At 39.3% G+C, this 20,532-nt stretch overlaps 1 protein-coding gene across 1 annotated transcript; it reads left to right on the top strand.

Moving 5' to 3' along the window:
- Window positions 1-34: 34 nt before the first annotated feature.
- ARSK (arylsulfatase family member K) lies at window positions 35-20,166 on the top strand. The gene is made up of 8 exons (XM_010393059.3): window positions 35-193; window positions 3,872-4,001; window positions 5,911-6,070; window positions 8,693-8,975; window positions 13,065-13,236; window positions 15,114-15,338; window positions 18,152-18,376; window positions 18,459-20,166. Exons 1-8 carry the CDS (start codon window positions 56-58, stop codon window positions 18,725-18,727), a joined length of 1,602 nt encoding a protein of 533 aa, XP_010391361.1. The 5' UTR covers window positions 35-55; the 3' UTR covers window positions 18,728-20,166.
- The last annotated feature ends 366 nt before the right edge of the window (window positions 20,167-20,532 follow it).

Below are 20,532 nucleotides of genomic sequence, written 5' to 3'. Positions count from 1 at the left end.
CTTTCGGAGCCGCTGCTCCTCTCGGTCCGGGAGCTGGGGCTACGGTGGCGGGCCGATGCGAGGCAGCGGGCCACTGGGGCGAGCCGGGCTGGCGCTGCTCCTCATGGCCGCCGGGGCGGGAGCGAGGCCGCGGCCTACTGCCCCCGGGGACCAGCCCCGGTCTAACGTGGTGCTGGTGGCCTGCGACTCCTTGGTAAGTGAACGGGCGTGGAAGGGCACCCTGACAGGTGAGAGAGGGCGGGGAAACCCTCGGCGGTGGCCTGGACGGAACCACTGGAGGATGAAAGACCCCTCCCGTACGGATGCACTGCCCAGGCCGGAGCCACAGACATGCGCACACGAGGCCGGCGTTTACCCGCAGCTCCGCCGCGGGGCGGAAGGCTCGGCGGGGGCGGTGGCAGCGGGCGCGCCCTCGAGTGTTCCAAACCAAACGCAGCTTGCTTCCCAGCCGGGTGCGCCACGCTCGCATCAGAGGCATTACAGTAGTCGAAAACCTCTGCGCAGGTGGCTCCCGCGGTCTGGATACGGCTTGTCACCACAAAATAGGCGGGAGCAGGGCGTGCCAGGGCAGCCGTCACTGGGAGAGGACTGGTGTGCAAAGTGAGTGCGGTGCTGTTAACTTGAAAAGCCAAATGGCAAGCAAGGTCACTAAACCCTGTCATCCTTGCCATTGTAAATCCTAAGTATGTTAGGTCTCCACAACAAATGGCATAGACATTTTCTGTAATAACAGATGAAATTACTGACTTATTTGGCATCAAATACTGGTTTACTCAGGCTCTTATAAGGTATAACAACACAATAAATTTGTCAGATGTGTATAGCCATAGGTAACTAGTGGCTTCATTACAGTGATTTTTTAATGTATTTGGTTTAATCATCAGACACATAGAAAATTTTCCACTCACAGATACTAATCCTTGCGTGTATCTTCACAGTTACTGGAAACACTTTAATGTAGGTTCTACTCGGAGGCGCCTTGGTTTTTCTAACTCAACTGAATGCTCCTTGGTGTGGAATCAAACATAAGCTCTGTGGTGTTAAGCTCCAGGTGCTCTCACATTTCATCACTTCTCATTCACTGTTGAGAAGTTTTGATTCTTAGCCTTCTTGGAATTCCATCCTTGACTGCACAGAAAAGAGCAGGTGACTTCTTGCCTGCTGCCTGTCCTTCTTGGGATGAATTTTTCCTAAATATTTGGTAAACATGTATTATCTTTTTTCAGACCCTGTCTTTAAACACATTTGTTGTGATTTCAAAGATAAAGAAATAGCTTCTTCTTTATTAATGTCATAGCTCCTTATTGACTTTCCTTCCTTTAACTCTATTCTCTGTTAATTTTATTGTGAGTAAATCGTGTCTCTTAATATTCCAAAATAATGCATGTTTTTTTCTCCAAATGTTCAGCTTTTACTAGAAGTCTTACTTACCAGTAGTTAAAATTACAGTATTTAAGGTCCGGAGGGTTAGTCAATGTCCATTTTATCTTCAGATGCTAATAGAGGCTGCAGACAAACCTTAAGTGAACTTCTGTGTGTCCCTTTTAAGCAGGAAGATTCTCATAACTATATTACAGGGATTAATGAGGAAACCCTTACAAAAAAGAGAGGTAAAACCCACAATGTTTGTGGTATTCTTACATAAACAAATAAGAACAAAGTACTGTTTTTGCAAAGTGTCATATTTACATAGTGCATACAAAGAAGAATGTGGTAAAAGAAATGTTGTGTTGTGTAAGCTTTTTTCTGAGATGGATTTGAAGGTAGAAGTAGATGAACCATTTTGATTATATCACTAGTAAAGGATAGGAAGGATCTGTTGAAACTAAAAGTTTTTCTGGGAAAAAAAGCTTAAGTTCAGCGCGCTGTTAAAAGATCTGGACTTTTATTAGACAGTGTGCCTGCCTTTGTTGTGGGTCACACTGCTTATGAAGGAATCACACCTATTTTGCCAAGTGGGACAAAAATTTTCTTCTCAGTGACACCGGACTGTGTTCGGCCTGCAGAACAGAGACCTTTTGCTTGAACAGCTGGCTTTCTGCTGCTGTGTCACATCAGGCATTGTGCTATTCCAAGGGTTTCCTGGTGAAATGTTCTAGTAGGCAATTCAACTCCTGAATTGTTGAAATTAACTGTGTGATGGATGACAGGCTTTTCTTGCAATGCAACTCAAGTTCCTGGATGAAAGGTGCTTGTTTGTATTAAAGAAATTTTATTTCCTTAGGTATTTCAAAACCTGGAAATCCTACACAATCCTTCTTAGAGGATGGATTTCCAGAAATAGCTATTGAGCTTCCACCTTCTCAGCCAATTCAAGACGCTTACTACTTTCATGGACTACCCTGTTATCTATAGAAACAATACTCGTGTGGCAGTATACCAAGCATACTGTGACAGAAAGTATACAGGGTTCTTTTGCTACTGTGTCATTGAATATTGTATCACGGTATCAGTTAAGGAACTCTTATCTCCAGCTGTTCAAACAAGACTTTGTTGGACAAACTTAAGAATGTTATTGACAGGACTGTACAGCAGTTGTGTACTTTTGTCATGGTTTAGGAATGGTATTTTCCAGTTTAGTGTTCCCACTGAACTCATGCCAAACCATGTGCCGCTTGCTCACTCCTCTATCTTCCCATTCCACTGCAGCAGGCTGGAGGGGAGAATTGGAGGCACAAAAGATGAGGGTCATGGGTTGGGGTAAGAACAATTTACTAGAAACGGCAATGAGATAAGGAAAGAACAGTAACAGCAACAACATTAGTAACAAAAATGTACAAGGGAGATGAGTGATTCACATTTGAACCCTCATCCCTATACCGTGCAGAGCCCAACAGTACCTGACTGCCACCATACTCCCCTGACCTGGAAGGGACCCCTTCCCCTGTTCCTGGAAAATGACATGAGATACACAATAACCTCCATGTGGTAGCTGTGTCCCTTCCTGGCTACTGCAAAAAACAATCCTGTCCTGGCTGGAGCCAGGACAACTTTCCAAAGAGCGCTTTCAGCCCAAAGTTTCGTTCAAGTTCCTGTTGCATATTACAGCTTTATTTCTGGTTTGTCCTACTGAGTCCTTGTTCAAGTTGCCATTTGTAGTAGTATACAAAATTAGGTGATTGCTCATTTACCATGTTCTGATATGAGCTGGGATGCTGCAGTTAGCTCTACTGGTGCCAAATGAAGTGACTCTCTGCAATGCTGTGTTATCCAAGAGTATTTCTGCCAGTGGGAAACCACCAGTAGTGGGAATTGCTTTTTTCTGCAGTTAAAACTGCAGATGCACTGTCACTTATCTGTTTGTCTAAACAAATAGGTGAAAATGAAATTAGCACTGTGAAAGTGTCAAAAGGGAATCATTGTGGGTGGCATTTCAGTGGAAGAAGAGCCTTCCTTTAGCTTTCTGATCACTTTTCCAGTCCATAGTTCCAAAGAAGTTCACAAAGAAATGGTGTGGATAAACTTTTAAAAAGGATGAGGGTTCAGTGGTGGTTTCACAGAAATATGTGCTAGTGCACACATCTACATTGGGATTCAGCCTTACTCCTTGTTACCTTTCACCATACCTATTCCCATGGAATGTGTCATCGTAGGACCCCACCCCTGAAGAACTGCAGCTTGGAATATGTGTAGTGATACAAGGGAATTAATTTAACTATAAAGAAGCCCGGTTATCTTTTCCACTGCACTTTTTCAAAAGTGATCCATTTTATATTGATCTACTTAGAGCTTCTCAACTCTGTTTTCCATACCTGTGTAGAATTGGCAGCATTTGAGCAACACAAGTCCAAGGTAACAAGTATATTAATTAACGCAGCTGATAGTTTGCACTGATGCTGTTTATGTGTTCCTTTTGTCTGTTTAATTGCAGGATGGACGCTTGACATTTTTTCCAGGGAATCAGACTGTGGATTTACCTTCCATAAATTTTATGAAAAGACACGGCACTGTCTTTCTCAATGCCTACACCAACTCTCCAATTTGTTGTCCTTCCCGCGCAGGTAGAACCAAGTAAAACATCAGATAAATGCTTGCACATGTTAATTTAAACATACGGTAATGATGGGAGGGTAATTATTTAATTGGGAGGGATTTGGTTTGGTTTTCAGTAAGATCCATTTTTTTTTTGTTTGTGCCTGGATTTTTATGGTGTTCTTCTCTTTCATCTGTTTATCTCTTCTGTTTCTTCTGTTTCCTTCTTTCTTTCTATTTTTTTGTTCTCCTTTTCTCAGTTAAGTGTAAGCTCACAAATCTTTTTATGAACCCCACTGAAGCTTCAGATTTTTAGAAAATCTTGAGGATTTATAGAGAGATTATTGCTTTGTTCTGCTGCAGTGCTGAAACTACCCTCAGAACTACTCTCTCTTCCCAATACAAAGTTAATAAATATCTTTCCTGTATTCAGCAGAGAGCAAGAAATAGTAACAACTGAAAGAAGTGGTAGCTGTTACCACTGTCTTCTAGATACACGATGTATCTTTCGGTAGCTTTAATTGAATACTTCCATGTTTTTCTTTACTTAATGCAATTGTTGTTCTCTGTTCAATTTCACACTTGCAGAATTTGCTAGAAAGATAGAAGGAAACTATGTTATTCAACCAAATGTTGCATCTTAAAACATTTTTACCTTTTTCAGTTGTTTTGCAACAGCTCCTTGACCTTCATCTGCAGCTATAAAAAGAGATCCCCCTTTCTCTAAAAGCATATGCTGAAAGAAGCAGCAGGCAAAGGCTGTCAAATATACTGTTACATTTTTAATATTCCCTTTATTGATAACCTAGTCCCCATTTCTTTTTGTCACAGTCACATTTTAAGTGAGTGACGTTACATGAACAAGCTGTCAGCCTTTTTTTCTTTTTCTTTATGCTTGAGTCTTTTGGCCAATTTTTATTGCTAAGAGCAATAACTTTGTGTTAAGTTATTTAATTTTAATAAGTTTGTGAAAATGGCAGGTTAGTACTCCTGTGAGAAAAAAACTGCATAATGAATTCAGTAATTCATCAATAATGTGTAGCATTATAGGTAGCCATGACCACTGAGCTCATATGTGGGGCTCTGATCCAGCAGGACATCTCTTTTTTAGCCAGTAGTTTGGACACCTGCAAGGAACTGAGGGTTCGTCTGTTGTGGAGGTGTCAGGGATGATACCAGAAGAGATGGTGGGAAAGGGGACTTCGGGGTGGGGAAAGGAGGAGTATTGCCATGTGGGGTTGATGCACTTTGATTACGGGATATTTTTATTGCTTGTACAATGACTTAGTTTCATTTTAGGACTACCTTTAACTCTAAATTAGCATTGGAAAGAGTGAATGATTCTTGATAAGCTGCAAAGACATAGGAATTCACTAAAAAAATCTTCCCTTATAGTTCCTTTGCAACTCTTCCCTTGGTTTCATTTCTCCTTGGTATCTTCTTTAATATTCTCGCTTTGTTTCTACAATTGGTAGTGAAGTAGATTACCTAAAAAGAATAAAATTAAGGGCATATCATATTTATGAAAATACTATATTGTAATTCTGTCCACAAATAAACTCACATTAAATCTAACTGTGGTAAGGGGAAATAATACTCTGAAACACATGTAAATACAGGATTATTTCATCAGGATCTGTGCTACCATGCCATTTTCTTTCAGATATCAAAAAGAATATTTTCTGATCTAGTTACAACTTGATTTAATGATTTAATAGCACCTGGAAAGATAGAACCTTCTGCAATTCTGGGGATTATTTGAGTAAACTTTGTTACTTGTATTGATTATGAAATAAGATTTGGAAGAGTAATACTTTGTATTCCTTGTTCTATTGTATCACACTTTGGACTTTTAACCTCTATAACAATGAGAAGATTAATCCCTTCTCAATCATATAGCTAGGGGATACTAATCACTCATCTTTTTTTTTCCCCCAGCTATGTGGAGTGGTCTTTTCACTCATCTAACAGAATCTTGGAATAACTTCAAAGGTCTAGATCCAGATTATGTAACATGGATGGATCTCATGGAGAGGCATGGCTACCGTGCGCAGAAGTTTGGGAAACTGGACTTTACTTCTGGACATCATTCAGTAAGGTAATCAGGTGGAGTCTCCTGCTATGAAATGGACAGCAGTGAACAAATCATGTAGTGGTCTGTCATGTAGTTTCAGTCTCCAGTTGAAATTACAGTAGCTTTAATTTAAAAGAAATTGTATTAGGTACCTAGCAGAGATCTGTCCTGCAACTTTATGGAGAAGCAAGCATATCACATGCAGCTGCACTTTGACTTTTACCTGTAGTCGAAAGGTGATACAAAAACTGGTTTTGCCCAACATGAATGGTTATTTTCTATCACTGGTATTGCTCCCTAAGTGAAATTCATAGACTGTTTTTGCCTTGCCTTAAGACTTCCTGACTTCCTGGTTTTACTAACAGTGTAGGAAAAGCAGAACAAAAACCCATACTATTAATAATAAATATTAAGTCTACTGTCACAAAATGTTAAGTGTCAGCAGTTTTGTGGGATTTTTTTGAAGGTCATAAGTGTTCACAGACTTGTGCTGTTTTGGTGGGTTGACCCTGGATGGACACCAGGGCCATCATGATAGAGCAAACTGTTCTATGACTCCATGTCCTCCACTGAGCAGGAAAGAGTAAAAACAATGATTCAATGGTGAAGATAAGGATTGAAGGAGATCGCTCAGGCACACAGGCAAAACAGACTTAACTCAGGAAAATTAATTTAATTTATTGCCAATTAGAAGCCACAGTAAGGCAATGAGAAGTAAACACAAATCTTAAAACGCTTTCCCCCCACACTTCCCTTGTACCCAGGCTCAATTTCCAAATTCTCTACCACATCTGTCAGCAGCACAAGAATTTGGGAGTGGGCACTATGGTCAGTTCATCACACACTGTCTCTGCCACTTGTTCCTCCTCAGGGGGAGGACTCCTCACATTCTTCTGCTTCAGTGTGGGGTCCCTGCCCCACTGAAAGGACAGTCCTCCACTAATTTCTCTAAAGTGAGTCCTTCCCATGGGCTGATGTTCTTCACAAACTGTTCCAGCATAGGTCCCTTCCATGGGATGCGCTCCTTCAGGAACAGATTTCTCCTGTGTGGGTACCCCCAGTCCTGCCAGTAAACCTACTCCAACATGGGTTCCTCTCTCTGCAGGTCCATGGGTCCTGCTGGAAGTCCCCTTCAGTGCAGGCTTTCCACAGGATCACAGCCTTCTTTGGATATCCATTTGCTCTGGTCTGGGGTCCTCCACAGGCTGCAGGTGTTCCATGGACTGTCCATGCAGAGGGACAGCCTTCCACACTGAGATCTTCTCCACGGGCTTGCAGGGGAATCTTCATTCTGTGTCATTTTTATGAATGTGCTCTATCTCACTGATTAATGATGATGTCCAGTGTTGAGTAGCTTTTTCTTTAATAGGAAACAGGTTTAAGTTACTTAACATTTCGTTTTTTAGTTTTGAGGGGATTTTGTTCTTTAAACTTGATCCTAATTTCAGTCTGACTGGATAACCAGACTGGCTTATGGCCTACATAATGTTTTTTTCTCTATAAATTAGTGTTACGACATTAGCTGCCATTAGACACACTCACACACACACTCCTTTATAATAATTTCATTTTAATGTTTATGCAACATGCTTTCTCTATAAACCAGATACCTTAATTTATTCTAAGTAATTTATTTAAGCCTGTTTAGGTTGAAAGTGTGAGCCTAAGCAAGGAGTTAAAATGACAAAAAGAATTGTTATAGATAATTCTGAATAGCTTCTCTGGAAGTTAAAGTGCACTGGTAAAATTCCTTTGGGGATAAAACTGGTTAGATGCTCTTTAAACTATAATAATGCTGTGTTTTGTTAAAAGTATGTGATCAAACTTTGCGCAGTTTTATACTTTCCTTTATAATTTGGTTGGTTATATTGAAATTGCCATGAACAAGATGAAGATTAGTCAAGATTTTGGATGGTCTGCCTCTCAGCAGTGTCTACCATCATTCGCAGTAGCAAAGAAACAAGGACATTTGCAGCTCAGATTTTCTAGTGTTTTAGAGAGATAACAATTGCCATGATACTAGAAAATCTGTTCAAAAAATATTTTATCATTAAAATATTGCCATTTTCCCCCCTTTTTTCTTTCTTTACACCCTTTTCTGTTATTCCTTTGATAGGATTTATGGAGTACATCTAAAGCAATTATACAAGAGAAAACATTATTACAGATTTTTGCCTAAAGTGTGTTTAATTAATAGTACAATCCACATCCAGAATGTTGTTTCTAAAGGCAGCCTCACCAGGCAAGTTATTTCCTTCTAGACTCTTTCAAATAAAAATCTCAGGCCCAGTTTACAAATAAATGGTGTGTGAATCTACGCCTGAATGCGGAGAAGAGTCCACAAGATGGAGTGCTGTTTCTAAGTATTATTTTGTAGATGTGAGAAGAGCCATTCTGACATGAAGTGGTAATAAATAAGAAAGAAGATTCAGAAGCAGAAATAAAAAAGCTGAAGGTCTGAGTATAAAATAGGTGCGCAATTGTTATTGCTCAATTGAATAACAGTTCTCCTTCATGCAGGAATTGCAAATAGATTACAGGTAAAAGTATAGGGGAAGTTCTTCAGGAATTCATAATGCTTTTTGCTTGGAGAAAAAGTGAGGAAAGCATTTTCTGCTGAGTATGTGACTTGTGTATGTATTTCAGTAACCGTGTGGAAGCTTGGACTAGGGATGTTGACTTCCTGCTCCGACAAGAAGGAAGACCCATGGTGAAACTTACAGGCCATAAGAAGCATGTTAGAGTGATGGAAAAAGATTGGTGGAATACTGATAAAGCAGTAAACTGGATAAAGGAAGAAGCTGTTAATCTTACTCAACCATTTATTCTTTACTTGGGACTAAATTTACCACATCCGTATCCATCACCCTATGCGGGAGAAAATTTTGGATCCTCTACCTTTTTAACATCTCCCTATTGGCTTGAAAAGGTATGTGATGATGAAATTTAAATATAATTTTTTTAGTAACTGTACTTACTAACAAATAGTATTTTATTCCTGATTTTCAAGACAGACACAGTTTTGATATTTCACTACAGAGTAAGAAAGTATGAGATTAGTGAAATGTTAGATTTTTGATTAAAGGCTAAGCAAAAAGAAGTGAGGAATTTCTCTCTCTTGTCAAAAAAGGTTTGTTAGCAGTATTCATTGAATCAATAAATAAGTATGGAGTTCAATGGCTAGAAACAGATTAAGAAAAATAAGATTGTTGCTCTTCTTAGCTGTAAATTAATTTTGCTAATGGTCTGAGTGTTCATTGTTATGAACATTCTGTATTTTGCTTGTTAGAAATGATGTTATATGTAATAATTTTGTGTGAGTTTTACAGTGACAGATTGACTTTTTCTGCAGTATGAACCTAGAACATGAAGCAACATAAGACACAACCGAAGTCTTTCTTTTCTGTTAGCATTTTCTGTGCTACTGTAGGTTTTCAAGCACAAGAAAGTGTCCTTATGTCTGTATGTGTAAAGCTAACAAATAGCACGCCATTCCAAAGAAGAAATACTTTTTCTCTGTCTTGTATGGTCCCCAGGTACCATTATCTGCCATAAAATATAAATGTATTACGATAGCTTTCATTGCAGAAAGGCATTAATATTCTCTGCAGCTGCAGAATTAGAATTAGGTTGATAAGACTTTATACTTCAAAAAGCCCCTCCATATGCAATTTATATGACTTATGGCCTTTTCCACTGGAGAGCTGCTGTATCTCTTTATTTAGGTGTACCAAAAATACAAATACTTAGAAAAAAAAAGGATTTACAATGAATATTGAGAGATTTGAATTTTTTCATAATCGTGAGGGTTGTGGGTTGTTCTGGGAATGGTGAGAAGTTTGTGGGGAGAGGAAGAGCATGGGGAAAAAAGCCCCTTTCATTTACAAAAAGTAAGGTCTAGCTTAGTTATTAAGAAAAACTTGCTGGGTGCTAATTGCTAGGTTAGAGGTGTCTTGGGAAGCATAGGTACTTTTTTTCAAATCACTGGCAGAATTATAACATCTTTGATGAATTTTTGTCATCCTGTATCCAGTCAGAGTGCCTTAAGTCCACAGTTTGCTGGGGTCCTTCCCACCACTATGTATACATACTGCGTTGTGTGGACCACCATTTATTGACCATTGGCTGGTTCTTCTGTGATGTAGCTCTTTTTTGGTCATGGAAGAAGCAGTCTTTTAAAATCACAAAGATAATCTCATGAAGTTGACCACATAGATGAAGAACTGAATTAAATACCTTGTTTATTGGGGCTGTAATACAGGACAGAGTATCAACATAGTATGTTTGTGAAACTGGGTTGTTAAGCAGATGGTCCCCTGTATTTTGCACAAGCTGTCATTTTTTAGGGCACGTGGCCTCTTTCCTAGTTATGAATTATGTGTCTTGGTTTAAGACGATTCAAAAAGGTGGACACTCTAAAATGAGGTCCTCCCCTTGGTTTCAACCAATCCCTTTCCACCAATAGGGAACCAATACCAGTAGATATAAGTGAAAAAATAACAGTTTACTAGCAAGCAAAACAGCAACATGCAAAAAATAGCAGTGAATAATCACTAGATACAAAATTGCTGAATCTCAGGAGCTCCACGGGAACAAAGAGACCCCCAAACTGGTGGGGTACTGCCTCCTTCCATCTGACATCCCCCCACTGCTGACCGCCTGCAGGGGCAATGGTGTCAGACCCATTCCAAGGTGGCACCTGCCATGGGTGACCGTGCACTCCAGGAAAAAAAGGGAAAGGATGGCAGCCAACCCTTCTGGGAAGGTTGGAGCTTATGAAGCTCTAGTGGCAGATGGGAAGTGCTGACACGTGTGGGATCAGCACCGCTGCCTGGTGCTTCCTCCTGCTGCCCGCCGGACTCTGCTGGTGTTGGTGCTGGTGCCTTCTGACCTGCTGGTGTGTTGGGGAAGGGAGTGGGGGAACTGGTCTCTGGACACTGATGTGGGGTGGCCCAAACCCCAGGGACCTGCTCAAGCTTCACTGCCACAGTGTTTGCAAAGATCACCAGAAACCTGGTTTCTGATTGCTAAATGCAGTTTTTCCAAATTGCTACAATTGTAGGCCCAGAAACCCACCAGAATCAACCCCTTCTGAAGGGGAGTCTCCCCCCTCAGCAAAAGAGGAAGTCAGCTTGCATTCCTTGACATTTAAAAGGGACTGGCACCTCCCGACTGCCCTCCAATTCTGGTTCCAGCCCTGCTGCAGGTCTTAAAGAGACAGTGACAATTTAATGGCAAATAGATATGGAATACAGCAACACTTTGGGTTACCCAGGACATTACGATAGACAGACAAAAGGACTGTGTCTTTGTGAATCCTTAAAACTAGGTTGTAGTCCTGTAGAAAAGAATCGTGGATGGAGAGGGATGCTTATTCCTCTCATATCTTAAGCAGCTAATCAATACCATTTGCAAAGTCCAAAATGTAACTTTATGTAGCCAAGGACCTTTAGCAATAAGAAAATGACTGAAGCAGTGTTACTTTATCTTCATGATTTCTTCTAGCAGTATGTTTCCTGTAGATCCTAAGGAAACTTACATTTTGGTGTGTCTATTTGACTATTACAAAGACAGGTGTTATTGCTGTGGGCACTTGAACTCTTGCAGTCTTATCAACTTGTTTAGCTGTCGGGCTTTTCCTCCAAGTAACAAGTGAGAGGACAAGAGGAAATTGCCTGAAGTTGCACCAGGGGTGATTTAGATTGGATATTAGCAAAAATTTTGTCACTGAAAGACTTGTCAAGCATTGATACAGACTGCCCAGTGCAGTGATGGAGTCACCGTCACTGGAAGGATTTGGAAGACATGTTGATGAGGCACTTGGGGACATGGTTTAGTGGTGGGTTTGGCAGTAGTGGTTTAGTGTTTGGGCTCGATGATCTTAGAGGTCTTTTCCAACCTTTCACCTATTTCTGTGATTCTATGACTTAATATATTCACTAGATATTAAGAGAGAATATTGTCTGTTGTGGGAGATGGAATGTTGTGGGAACTCAAGGCCATTAACATTTCCAGTGGCCAAAGATACACCATGTTCTCAAGAGACAGACATCGTACTGCTAGCTCCCCAGACAGCTGCCCATGTCTGGGGAAGCCCTAGGATGTGCTTTACAGACACTGGAGTTGCTGTGCTATAATCTAGTCCTCAGGTCTGTTTGTTAGAGATTTTCAGAGGTAAATGAGGGCAATGGGTGTGGGTTTAGTATTTAATAAATTTAATTTTTCCATACTAAGATTACATATTCTCTGCTTTGTGTTAGTTTGTGCTTTAAGTCTGCAGTATACAAGTAATTAACTGTTAAATGCAGCACTTTATTTAAGGGAATATTTACAAGTATGACAGCCAAGGCTAAATGTGTATGTCAAATTTCAAGACTCTAAAGCTAGTACTGAAGCAGGCAGTATCTGTGACTATACCTAATTTGAATATACAAATCCAATACTACTTGAAATAGATTTTAGTATCACACTGATCTTGCATTTCTTTATAACTAAATGAACTGACATCTGTAGAAACATGTAGAAAGTATTAGAAAATTGGATTAAAATAGTCAGTTCTTTTTATCAAGATGCCAAGACTTGTCCTGGAGCTTTCCCGGAATACATGATTTTCCATGTTGTTCTCTAGTCCCACATAACACCCAATCTTTTAGATCCATGAGGTTTATAGTTGTTGCACAGTTATGAAGACTCTATGCCAATATTCTGTACTTACTCTAGAAGACTGTTCTGTGCTATCTCTCTTAAAAATATGCAGCAGCTGGTGAAGCACATATTTGTGGCTCCTAGCCTTAGTTTCTAGCTGATTGTTATAAGTTTTTAAAAAACCATTTACCTCTGGAAGCTGTGGGGAAGTATGGAGGAGGTAGCAGTACTGTGTAACAAATAAGCAGTTGGTGTTTCCTGGGCCACAAATTGAGAACAGTGAATTTATGCTATAATTTTTGAAATTAAATCTGTGTTAGAAAACTTGTTTAATTCAGTTGCTAAAGTGATGTTAATTTCCTCTTATTTTTAGGTAAATTATGAAGCTATTAAAATACCCAAGTGGTCTTCTCTTTCAGAGATGCATCCAGTAGACTATTACTCATCGTACACCAAGAATTGCACAGGAGAGTTTACAAAGGAAGAAGTGAGAAATATTAGAGCATTTTATTATGCTATGTGTGCAGAGACGGATGCCATGCTGGGTAGGAAATGTCTTATTACACAGTGGGTGTTCTAGTTCTGATGTCTTTAAAGAAAATGCAGATAGGGCTGATCTTTGGGGGAAAAAAGTAGAAAACAAAACACCCCAGTTCAGATCTGGGAGTAAGTCATGGAAGTTGCGTTATCAGTCTATATGATAAATGATGGATTAGCCTTTTAGGTGAATTGAGAGCACTCTGAAAAGTAATCACAGCCAGCAGTCAGAGGCTCTGTAGAAAACCAGTAACTGCAGCAAAACATTGCACAACCCATTGCACTGGTTTAAAACCCAGTGGGAAAATTAACCCCACACAAGCTGCCCCTCCTCCCCTATCCCCTTTTGACAGCACAGGAAATACTAGGAAAGACCACAAATGGGAACAACAATTTTGCTGAAACACTCAAAATAAACACAACACTATGTACAAAAGAGGACACAAAGGGAGAGTGCTCTACCCAAAGGAAGGATATTCACCAACGAAAAAGCAAGAACGCTCCCCAAAGAGAGTACCCAGTGTGGTTTTACCCAGACAAAGGCAAGGTGGTGCTTGTCATCCCCATCCCCTCCACACTGGACCATGAGGCTCAGGAAAACAAAAGCAATGAAGCAAACAAGTTTCTGCAGTTTGATATCCTTCCCCCAGCCTGGAAACAATGGAAAACAGGGACAAAACAAAACCTGGAAAGATAATTCATCCAAAGAAAAGGTCCTGCTGCCAAAAGTGCTGGCCCTGACAGTGGCAGCAGAAGTAGTAGCAGCAGTGGTGGCAGCAGTGGCTTGTCTCATCTTCCCGCTGCTCCTGCAAAATAGTTACAGCTTGTCGAGCTTCCTGTGGCTTCAGCAACAGTTAAGGGAGCAGTTCACACCTTTCCTTCACTGAGGTAAGACTGAATCAACTTCGCACCTTGGTGTTTCCTGCTGAAAACCATGCCCCCTCCATGACATAAGTGGTATGTTATTAAACAGTGCTGGAAACTCCACCCCTCCTTTCCTCTGTACCCAGGACACCCATGTACAAGAGGAACTAAATCTATTTGATTAAGTGCTAACTGAAATAATGGAAACATTTTTGTGAAGGGGGCAGACTGTAAAAGCCGAGCTGGAAGAAAAGATGCATTTTAGGGCATAACTAGTTCTCCTTAGAGATTGATTTCAAATGGGTAGACTGGATAACAGCTGTTACACAGCAACTGAGCAATAAGGTTACATTTGGAGTGTCCCTTAGCAGCATATTATTGAAAGTTTTAAAGAAATAATTAATTGTACATTCAGAATTCTTCAGGGTTTGCAGGAAGGTCTACAGATAGAAAATTTACAATGCAAGTTGGTCTTAATTTATAGTATTTTACTTCTTAATTTGAAAAGTGACCATGAATGAACGAGAATTTGCTTGCATACTAATATGAAATTCGTGATTAAATAAGCTAATCTTTTAGGCATGTTAGATTGGTAAAGTAAGTTAAAAGACACAGAATTAGTCTTCCTCATTTTATGAATGAAAAGAGATCAGTGGAAGCCTACCAGCTTTAGGGGATGAAGGGATTGCAACGTAACTGCACTGGGGTTTTAATTTTGTAACATATTTTAACCAGTATGTTTAGGCCTGAATCGTCCTAGAGTTTTAATATTTAAGATGCCTAAGTGCTTTGCTTAACTGCCAACTTCATTGATCTTGGCCCTGTCTTTGTTGCACAAATGTACATACAAAAAGAGAGGAGTATATGTTGTGTCTTCATTGCACAAATGTATGTGCAACAAGAGAGGAGTTTCCTCCTCTGACTAGGAGGGTTCCTTGAAGTTTGCATGCTACTTTACAAGTACAGACCTTAGAAACAGTATTTTGAATGTATCCTTTTCAGTATCTTTTTGTTGTTGCAGGTGAGATCCTTTCAGCTCTGCGAGATACTGGGCTTCTTGGAAAAACAATCATTCTGTTCACTGCAGATCATGGAGAACTTGCTATGGAACACCGTCAGTTCTATAAAATGAGCATGTATGAAGGAAGTTCCCATGTTCCTCTTGTAGTTATGGGGCCAGGTGTAAGGGAACAGCAGCAAATACCAAATGTAGTATCTCTTGTGGATATATATCCTACTATGCTTGGTGAGTTAAGTAATTTCAGATGACAATTTTTTTCCCAGTTACCATTATTATTCTGCATTTGTATCATAGTCAGAATTATGTCTCCACTTTGAGGCAATATTGTAACACAACAGGAGATAATTTATCTGCGGAGCATATATATGGACTTAATAGGAAAAGTAAAAAATTGATGAAAAAATAAAATAAACTGATGATGTTCCATATTACTGTTACTGTCACCCACATAATTACACCGACTGATTATATACAGGATTATTTGTTACCAAAAAAAAGGGGATAAAACCCATTTTAGATATGAATAATCCTTGCTAGCCTTCATACCCAACCGTTTACTATAGATATTACAGTGTAAGTGCGTCCAGAGATGAGATTAAATCCAAAAGGTTGACAGGTTCATTAACTTAGCTGCATTAGCTTCTTCAAGGAATGTCTTTTGTAAAGGGTCATGTGGAAGAAGTGTGATGAAAACTTTGTATAGGAAATGTACAATTGATCAGGGCAAGCATAAAAAGCTGTGATAATGGATATCCATTCTTACCCTGTGAGATAGGAAAACACTCAGTATGAGACAGGGAATTAAATAAAAAACTAAAATCACTTCTAAAAGGGAATTTTTGAACAGTTATCTGTGATTAATCATGCAAGAGATGATTCTGATTGGAACTATACATCAGGTGAAGTTACCTTTTGAGGCTTTATCTGTGATCTTTTAGGCTACCAATCAGAAAAATGTTCTTTTCAAGCCAGTCTGGAAGGCTTGCTCTCTAAGAGGTGTCACTGCAATTAGCTTGAGAACATGAATAAATAAAACTGTACTTCTAGCAGTAAATGTCAGTGAAAAATCCACTTCTAAATTGTTTTAGGTTGATTTTCTAAAAACTAAACAGAAGTTATTTATCTGTCTGTGTGTTCTCAAAACTTTTGAATCAGTTATCCAGTTAAAAATAAGATATAAAATCTGAGTGACTTTCTCTTCCAAATTTTGATATCAAATTGTTATGCATATATATCTGTACTAGATACGGATCTTATATAAATTATGATATCCTATGTAAAATGTTAAAAATCTCTTCTTTGGTCAGATGGTTTAGCATCCTTCCATCTTTTCCTCCTGGGGTTTTTTTTGTGTTTGGGGCTTTTTTCCCCCAGAAGTTTGTGTGCATAATCCATTGCTTCTGTTCTGGCAGTTCCCCTTCCCTGTACTCTGAATGTCAAAAAGGCATGTGTGATGAAAATGAAAACTTGAAGAGCCATCTGTATCATGTATTGTGTCCTCAGTCTGCATGCTGCTGCTGACTAGTGAGGAAACAGATTTCGAGTCTATTTTTGTGACAGATTTAATCCCTTTGCTTTGCGTTGTCTCAGGGAAATAATATGTCTTAAGATGCCATGCAAATGCTTTTCTCCTGTCTGCCTCCTGCACTAGTTTTAAGAATAAGTGCAAATGTTTTGATTCCAGCAGGATCTGTGTCATACGGATGTACAGTCAAAAGTGCAACAGCTCTTGCATTTTGTAACAGGATGTAGCATCATCTTTCCTGCAGCAGCGTTAGCTTTGTGGGTCTGTATGGAAGTACCTTTGGCTCTCTATTGGAAAAGAAGGAGCTGCTGAAGGTGGCTGGAACATTCTTTGCGCATAGAGAATGCAGTTACTGCAAGTAATAGCATTACTGGTTTAGGATGACAGAACAGCCTATATCCCTTTTTCATTTGTTCAAATGTAGTATGTATTTGTTCAAGTTTTTTGCCCATGCATGCCTGGGAGGTGCTTGCTGGGTTTACTACACATTATAGGCCTTCCTAGTACTTAGTGAGATGCTGGCTGGATAGAGGACAAAAAGGAAGACATGCGCTGATGAAGGAAAGAGTCACCTATGAGCGATTTATATGCATACAGTATCACCACTCAACACAGAACACATTAAATACTACCACGGCGCTCTGTGAAATGGAAAGCTTTGAATTTTGAATTACTAGAGATGATGTTCAGTGGGAGGATTAAAAATAGCAGTACTGTCATACATGGTTTTTAGGACATGCTTGGGATTCTCAGCTATGTTTTTCAGAATGTTTCTGACAAACCTTTGCAGGCTTTTAACCTGATTTTTGGGAGCTAGAGAAACTTGTGGTGTAAGTTGGTGCTAAAGGGGCTTATGGATATTACAGCATCTTCTAGTGGCCGTCTGGTAGGCTACGGAGTCATCCAGTGTTTTCTGTACATGCACTATGTTGATACCACCTCTGATATCATCTTTATCTCCAGTCCTGCCAGAGAAGCAAGTGGCCCTGCTCCTCAAGTGTTTCCACCAGTTGTACGTGATAACCATAATGGCCACCTTTTATAAAGCATTTAATTATTCACTAATGAAGAATGCTACAGAGAAGCTTAGCACCATTATTGTTAAAGAAATAAATGGTTACAACATGTTGGATGTGGAGCTTTTAGGGTCTTTTCATGCTATGACATTCTTTTTCTCCTGCCTTATGTAGTCAGAGCAAAAAAGAAATCTTTGCACCCATGATTAAGAAATAAAACAGCACCATCCATCAAAGGAGGCTATTGTGATCCCTTTTCACAAACTTCTGTTAAAGGTTGAGTTATACAGATAGACAATACATTTGATCAAGATGATGGGCAGCTTGCCTTGGGAAGTTCCTTAAGGTATTTTTTATTGTGTATTTTAGGATAATAATTAGGAGTGCACGTTTTATTATCAAAATAAAACTTACATTCAGACACTGGTAGAATTTTGTTAGGCTTTTTGAATCGTGATAACTGCAGTAGCATTTTGATTTTGTATATCTTTCCTTAGATATAGCAAGAATCCCTGTCCCACAGAACCTCAGTGGATATTCTCTTATACCGCTGCTACGTGAAAAGGCTGAGAGCCAAGCGTCACCCAGAGGGCCTCGACCCTCATGGGTGCTGAGTGAGTTCCACGGCTGCAATGTGAACTCCTCCATGTATATGCTGAGAGCTGGCAAGTGGAAATACATCACATACTCTGATGGCTCTTCAGTACCGCCCCAGCTCTTTGGTATGCTACTTTTATGTCCTGAATAACTCATTAATTAACTATATTGCAAATTGAATCTTGACTGACTTTTTGTTTGTTCCAGACCTTACTGCTGATCCAGATGAGCTTACAAATGTTGCCATAACATTCCCAGTAACTGTACTTTCCTTGGACAAAGTACTTCGCTCTATAGTAAACTATCCAAAGGTTTCTTCTTCTGTTCAGGAGTATAACAAACAACAGTTTATCAGTTGGAAACAAAGTTTGGGTCACAATTATTCAAGTGTTATTGCGAACCTTAGGTGGCATCAAGACTGGTTAAAGGACCAAAAAAAGTATGAGAATGCAATTGACAAGTGGCTTGGGAAGTAGATACAGACAACCTGGATTTAATATGAATGAGGATATAAAAACATTATGCATTTGTAATGTTACACTGTATATCAAGTGTTAGAATTATTTTCTTATATAACCTATTGGAAGTAAAGATTCCTGAACAATTACTGCTTTGTGTCAGAAAGCCAGGAGCATTTTATATAACTAGCCAGCACAACAAAACTAGAGTTTTAGATGTTACAGTTCTATAACACATAAATGTACATAGAAAGGGTACTATGCAAGTACTAATTGTGTGTATGGAATATTTAGCTGATTGCAAAAGTACAGAGTATTAAGTATTCAAACTCAATAGGAATTTCCATTTATAAGGACAGACTGAAGCAGGGATTATAAAATTTAGTGAAGTAAGCTACCAGTTGTGTTTTAAGTCTAGATTGAATACACATTCATCCACTTTAGAGAAGCTATAGCAGTTAAAATATAATCAAAAAGTTGGTAACCAGTACCGGTTTGAACATAGATGTGGTTTATGCAAGTACTTAACTATGTCAGCATTCCTGTGTTATATGTGATTGACTCCCCATGTTTTCAAGATCTGCCTGCTAACCTCTTGCTTTTGGATCTGGTACTTACCACTCCCTGCTGTTTAAAATTTCGTAACATGCATTAGGCTCCTAATTGAACATGTGTACAAGTGAAGAGGAATCTGATCTCCGGTCATCGTCAGAAATTAAAAAAATCCCAACAAAACAAAAACCTCTTTCCAAAGCTATAAATAGAGCAGTTATCTGAAAAGTGATAGTGTGATTTGCATGACATAAAATAAAAACTGCTTGAATGCAGTTAGATTCTGCAAGTAAATGCTTTAATGTGCATCAATGAGTGGCAAACTGAAACCTGAAATGTACACAGAGGAGACACAATTGAAGCTTGCAGGAAGAGTTAACATAAAAATATTATTTCCCTTTTTCCAGTGATCTCACAAAAAAAATAATTTCGGAAGAAGGTAAGATTTAGGTAGTAACTCTTCCACTTAAGGGGATATGTAATTACAGCAGCACTTACATTCGCTTATTCCTGGTCACCATCATTGCTGCTATAGTATCAGTTCAGAATGACATTGTACTTCATACGTAAAATATTTTCTGGAATCTGTTTTTGAATGCTCAGTAGTAGCAGTAAGCCAGTAACAATAAACATAAAAATAAGACGTATTTTCTGACGGCTACACGCTCATTTCATAAGCAACTTACCACATGGAATTAAAAAAATCTTCAACCCCTGTAGCACATGCCATTATAATTCTTATTGACATCAGTTCAGGTACAGTTGAAATTACTTAAACAAAATAAATGGGCTGGAAGTTTGTTCGAAAGAGAAAAGCATAAAGTAATTTCATCACTTTCCAGACATCTGGACAGAATGCAGTACATTTTACAAAAAGGAATCAAATAAAAATATGGCCAACTGGATGTGTTTTGTGTGTGCTTTTTTTTAATGACTGAATGTTTAAAATGTAGAGAAGATTGTATTTTGTCATTTACGAACAGTGCTTTCTTTGAAGAGATGAGCTTTTAAGACTCACTAATGTTAGGTTTACATAAGTGCCATTTGTGATTCCCTCTGAAATGAAAGAACAAATAGGAAAAAACCTTACAACAATATCTTGTGCCACAGACTGTCCAGAGAACCCCAGTGCACGAGGGCAGGCTTCTTGACAATTCAGGAAACACCAGGAATGTGCCAGCTCACAGAGCAGAGCTTCTTGTTGTTCAGGACACCACATAAAATCATTTTTCTGCTGGGTCACATGGCTTGCAATCTGACGGTAATATGGA

The sequence above is a fragment of the Corvus cornix genome, chromosome Z, assembly GCF_000738735.6.
Source record: "Corvus cornix cornix isolate S_Up_H32 chromosome Z, ASM73873v5, whole genome shotgun sequence".
Taxonomy (NCBI): Eukaryota; Metazoa; Chordata; class Aves; order Passeriformes; family Corvidae; genus Corvus; species Corvus cornix.
The sequence above is the reverse complement of the archived record's forward strand: the minus strand, read 5'-3'. Positions and strand labels throughout refer to the sequence as shown.

Excerpts from the sequence above, each read along its gene's own strand:
- ARSK (XM_010393059.3), top strand. The coding sequence starts at position 56 with ATGCGAGGCAGCGGGCCACTGGGGCGAGCCGGGCTGGCGCTGCTCCTC. Across the intron at positions 13,237-15,113 it reads AGAGACGGATGCCATGCTGG|GTGAGATCCTTTCAGCTCTG; the intron begins GTAGGAAATGTC and ends TTGTTGTTGCAG. Across the intron at positions 18,377-18,458 it reads AGTACCGCCCCAGCTCTTTG|ACCTTACTGCTGATCCAGAT; the intron begins GTATGCTACTTT and ends TGTTTGTTCCAG.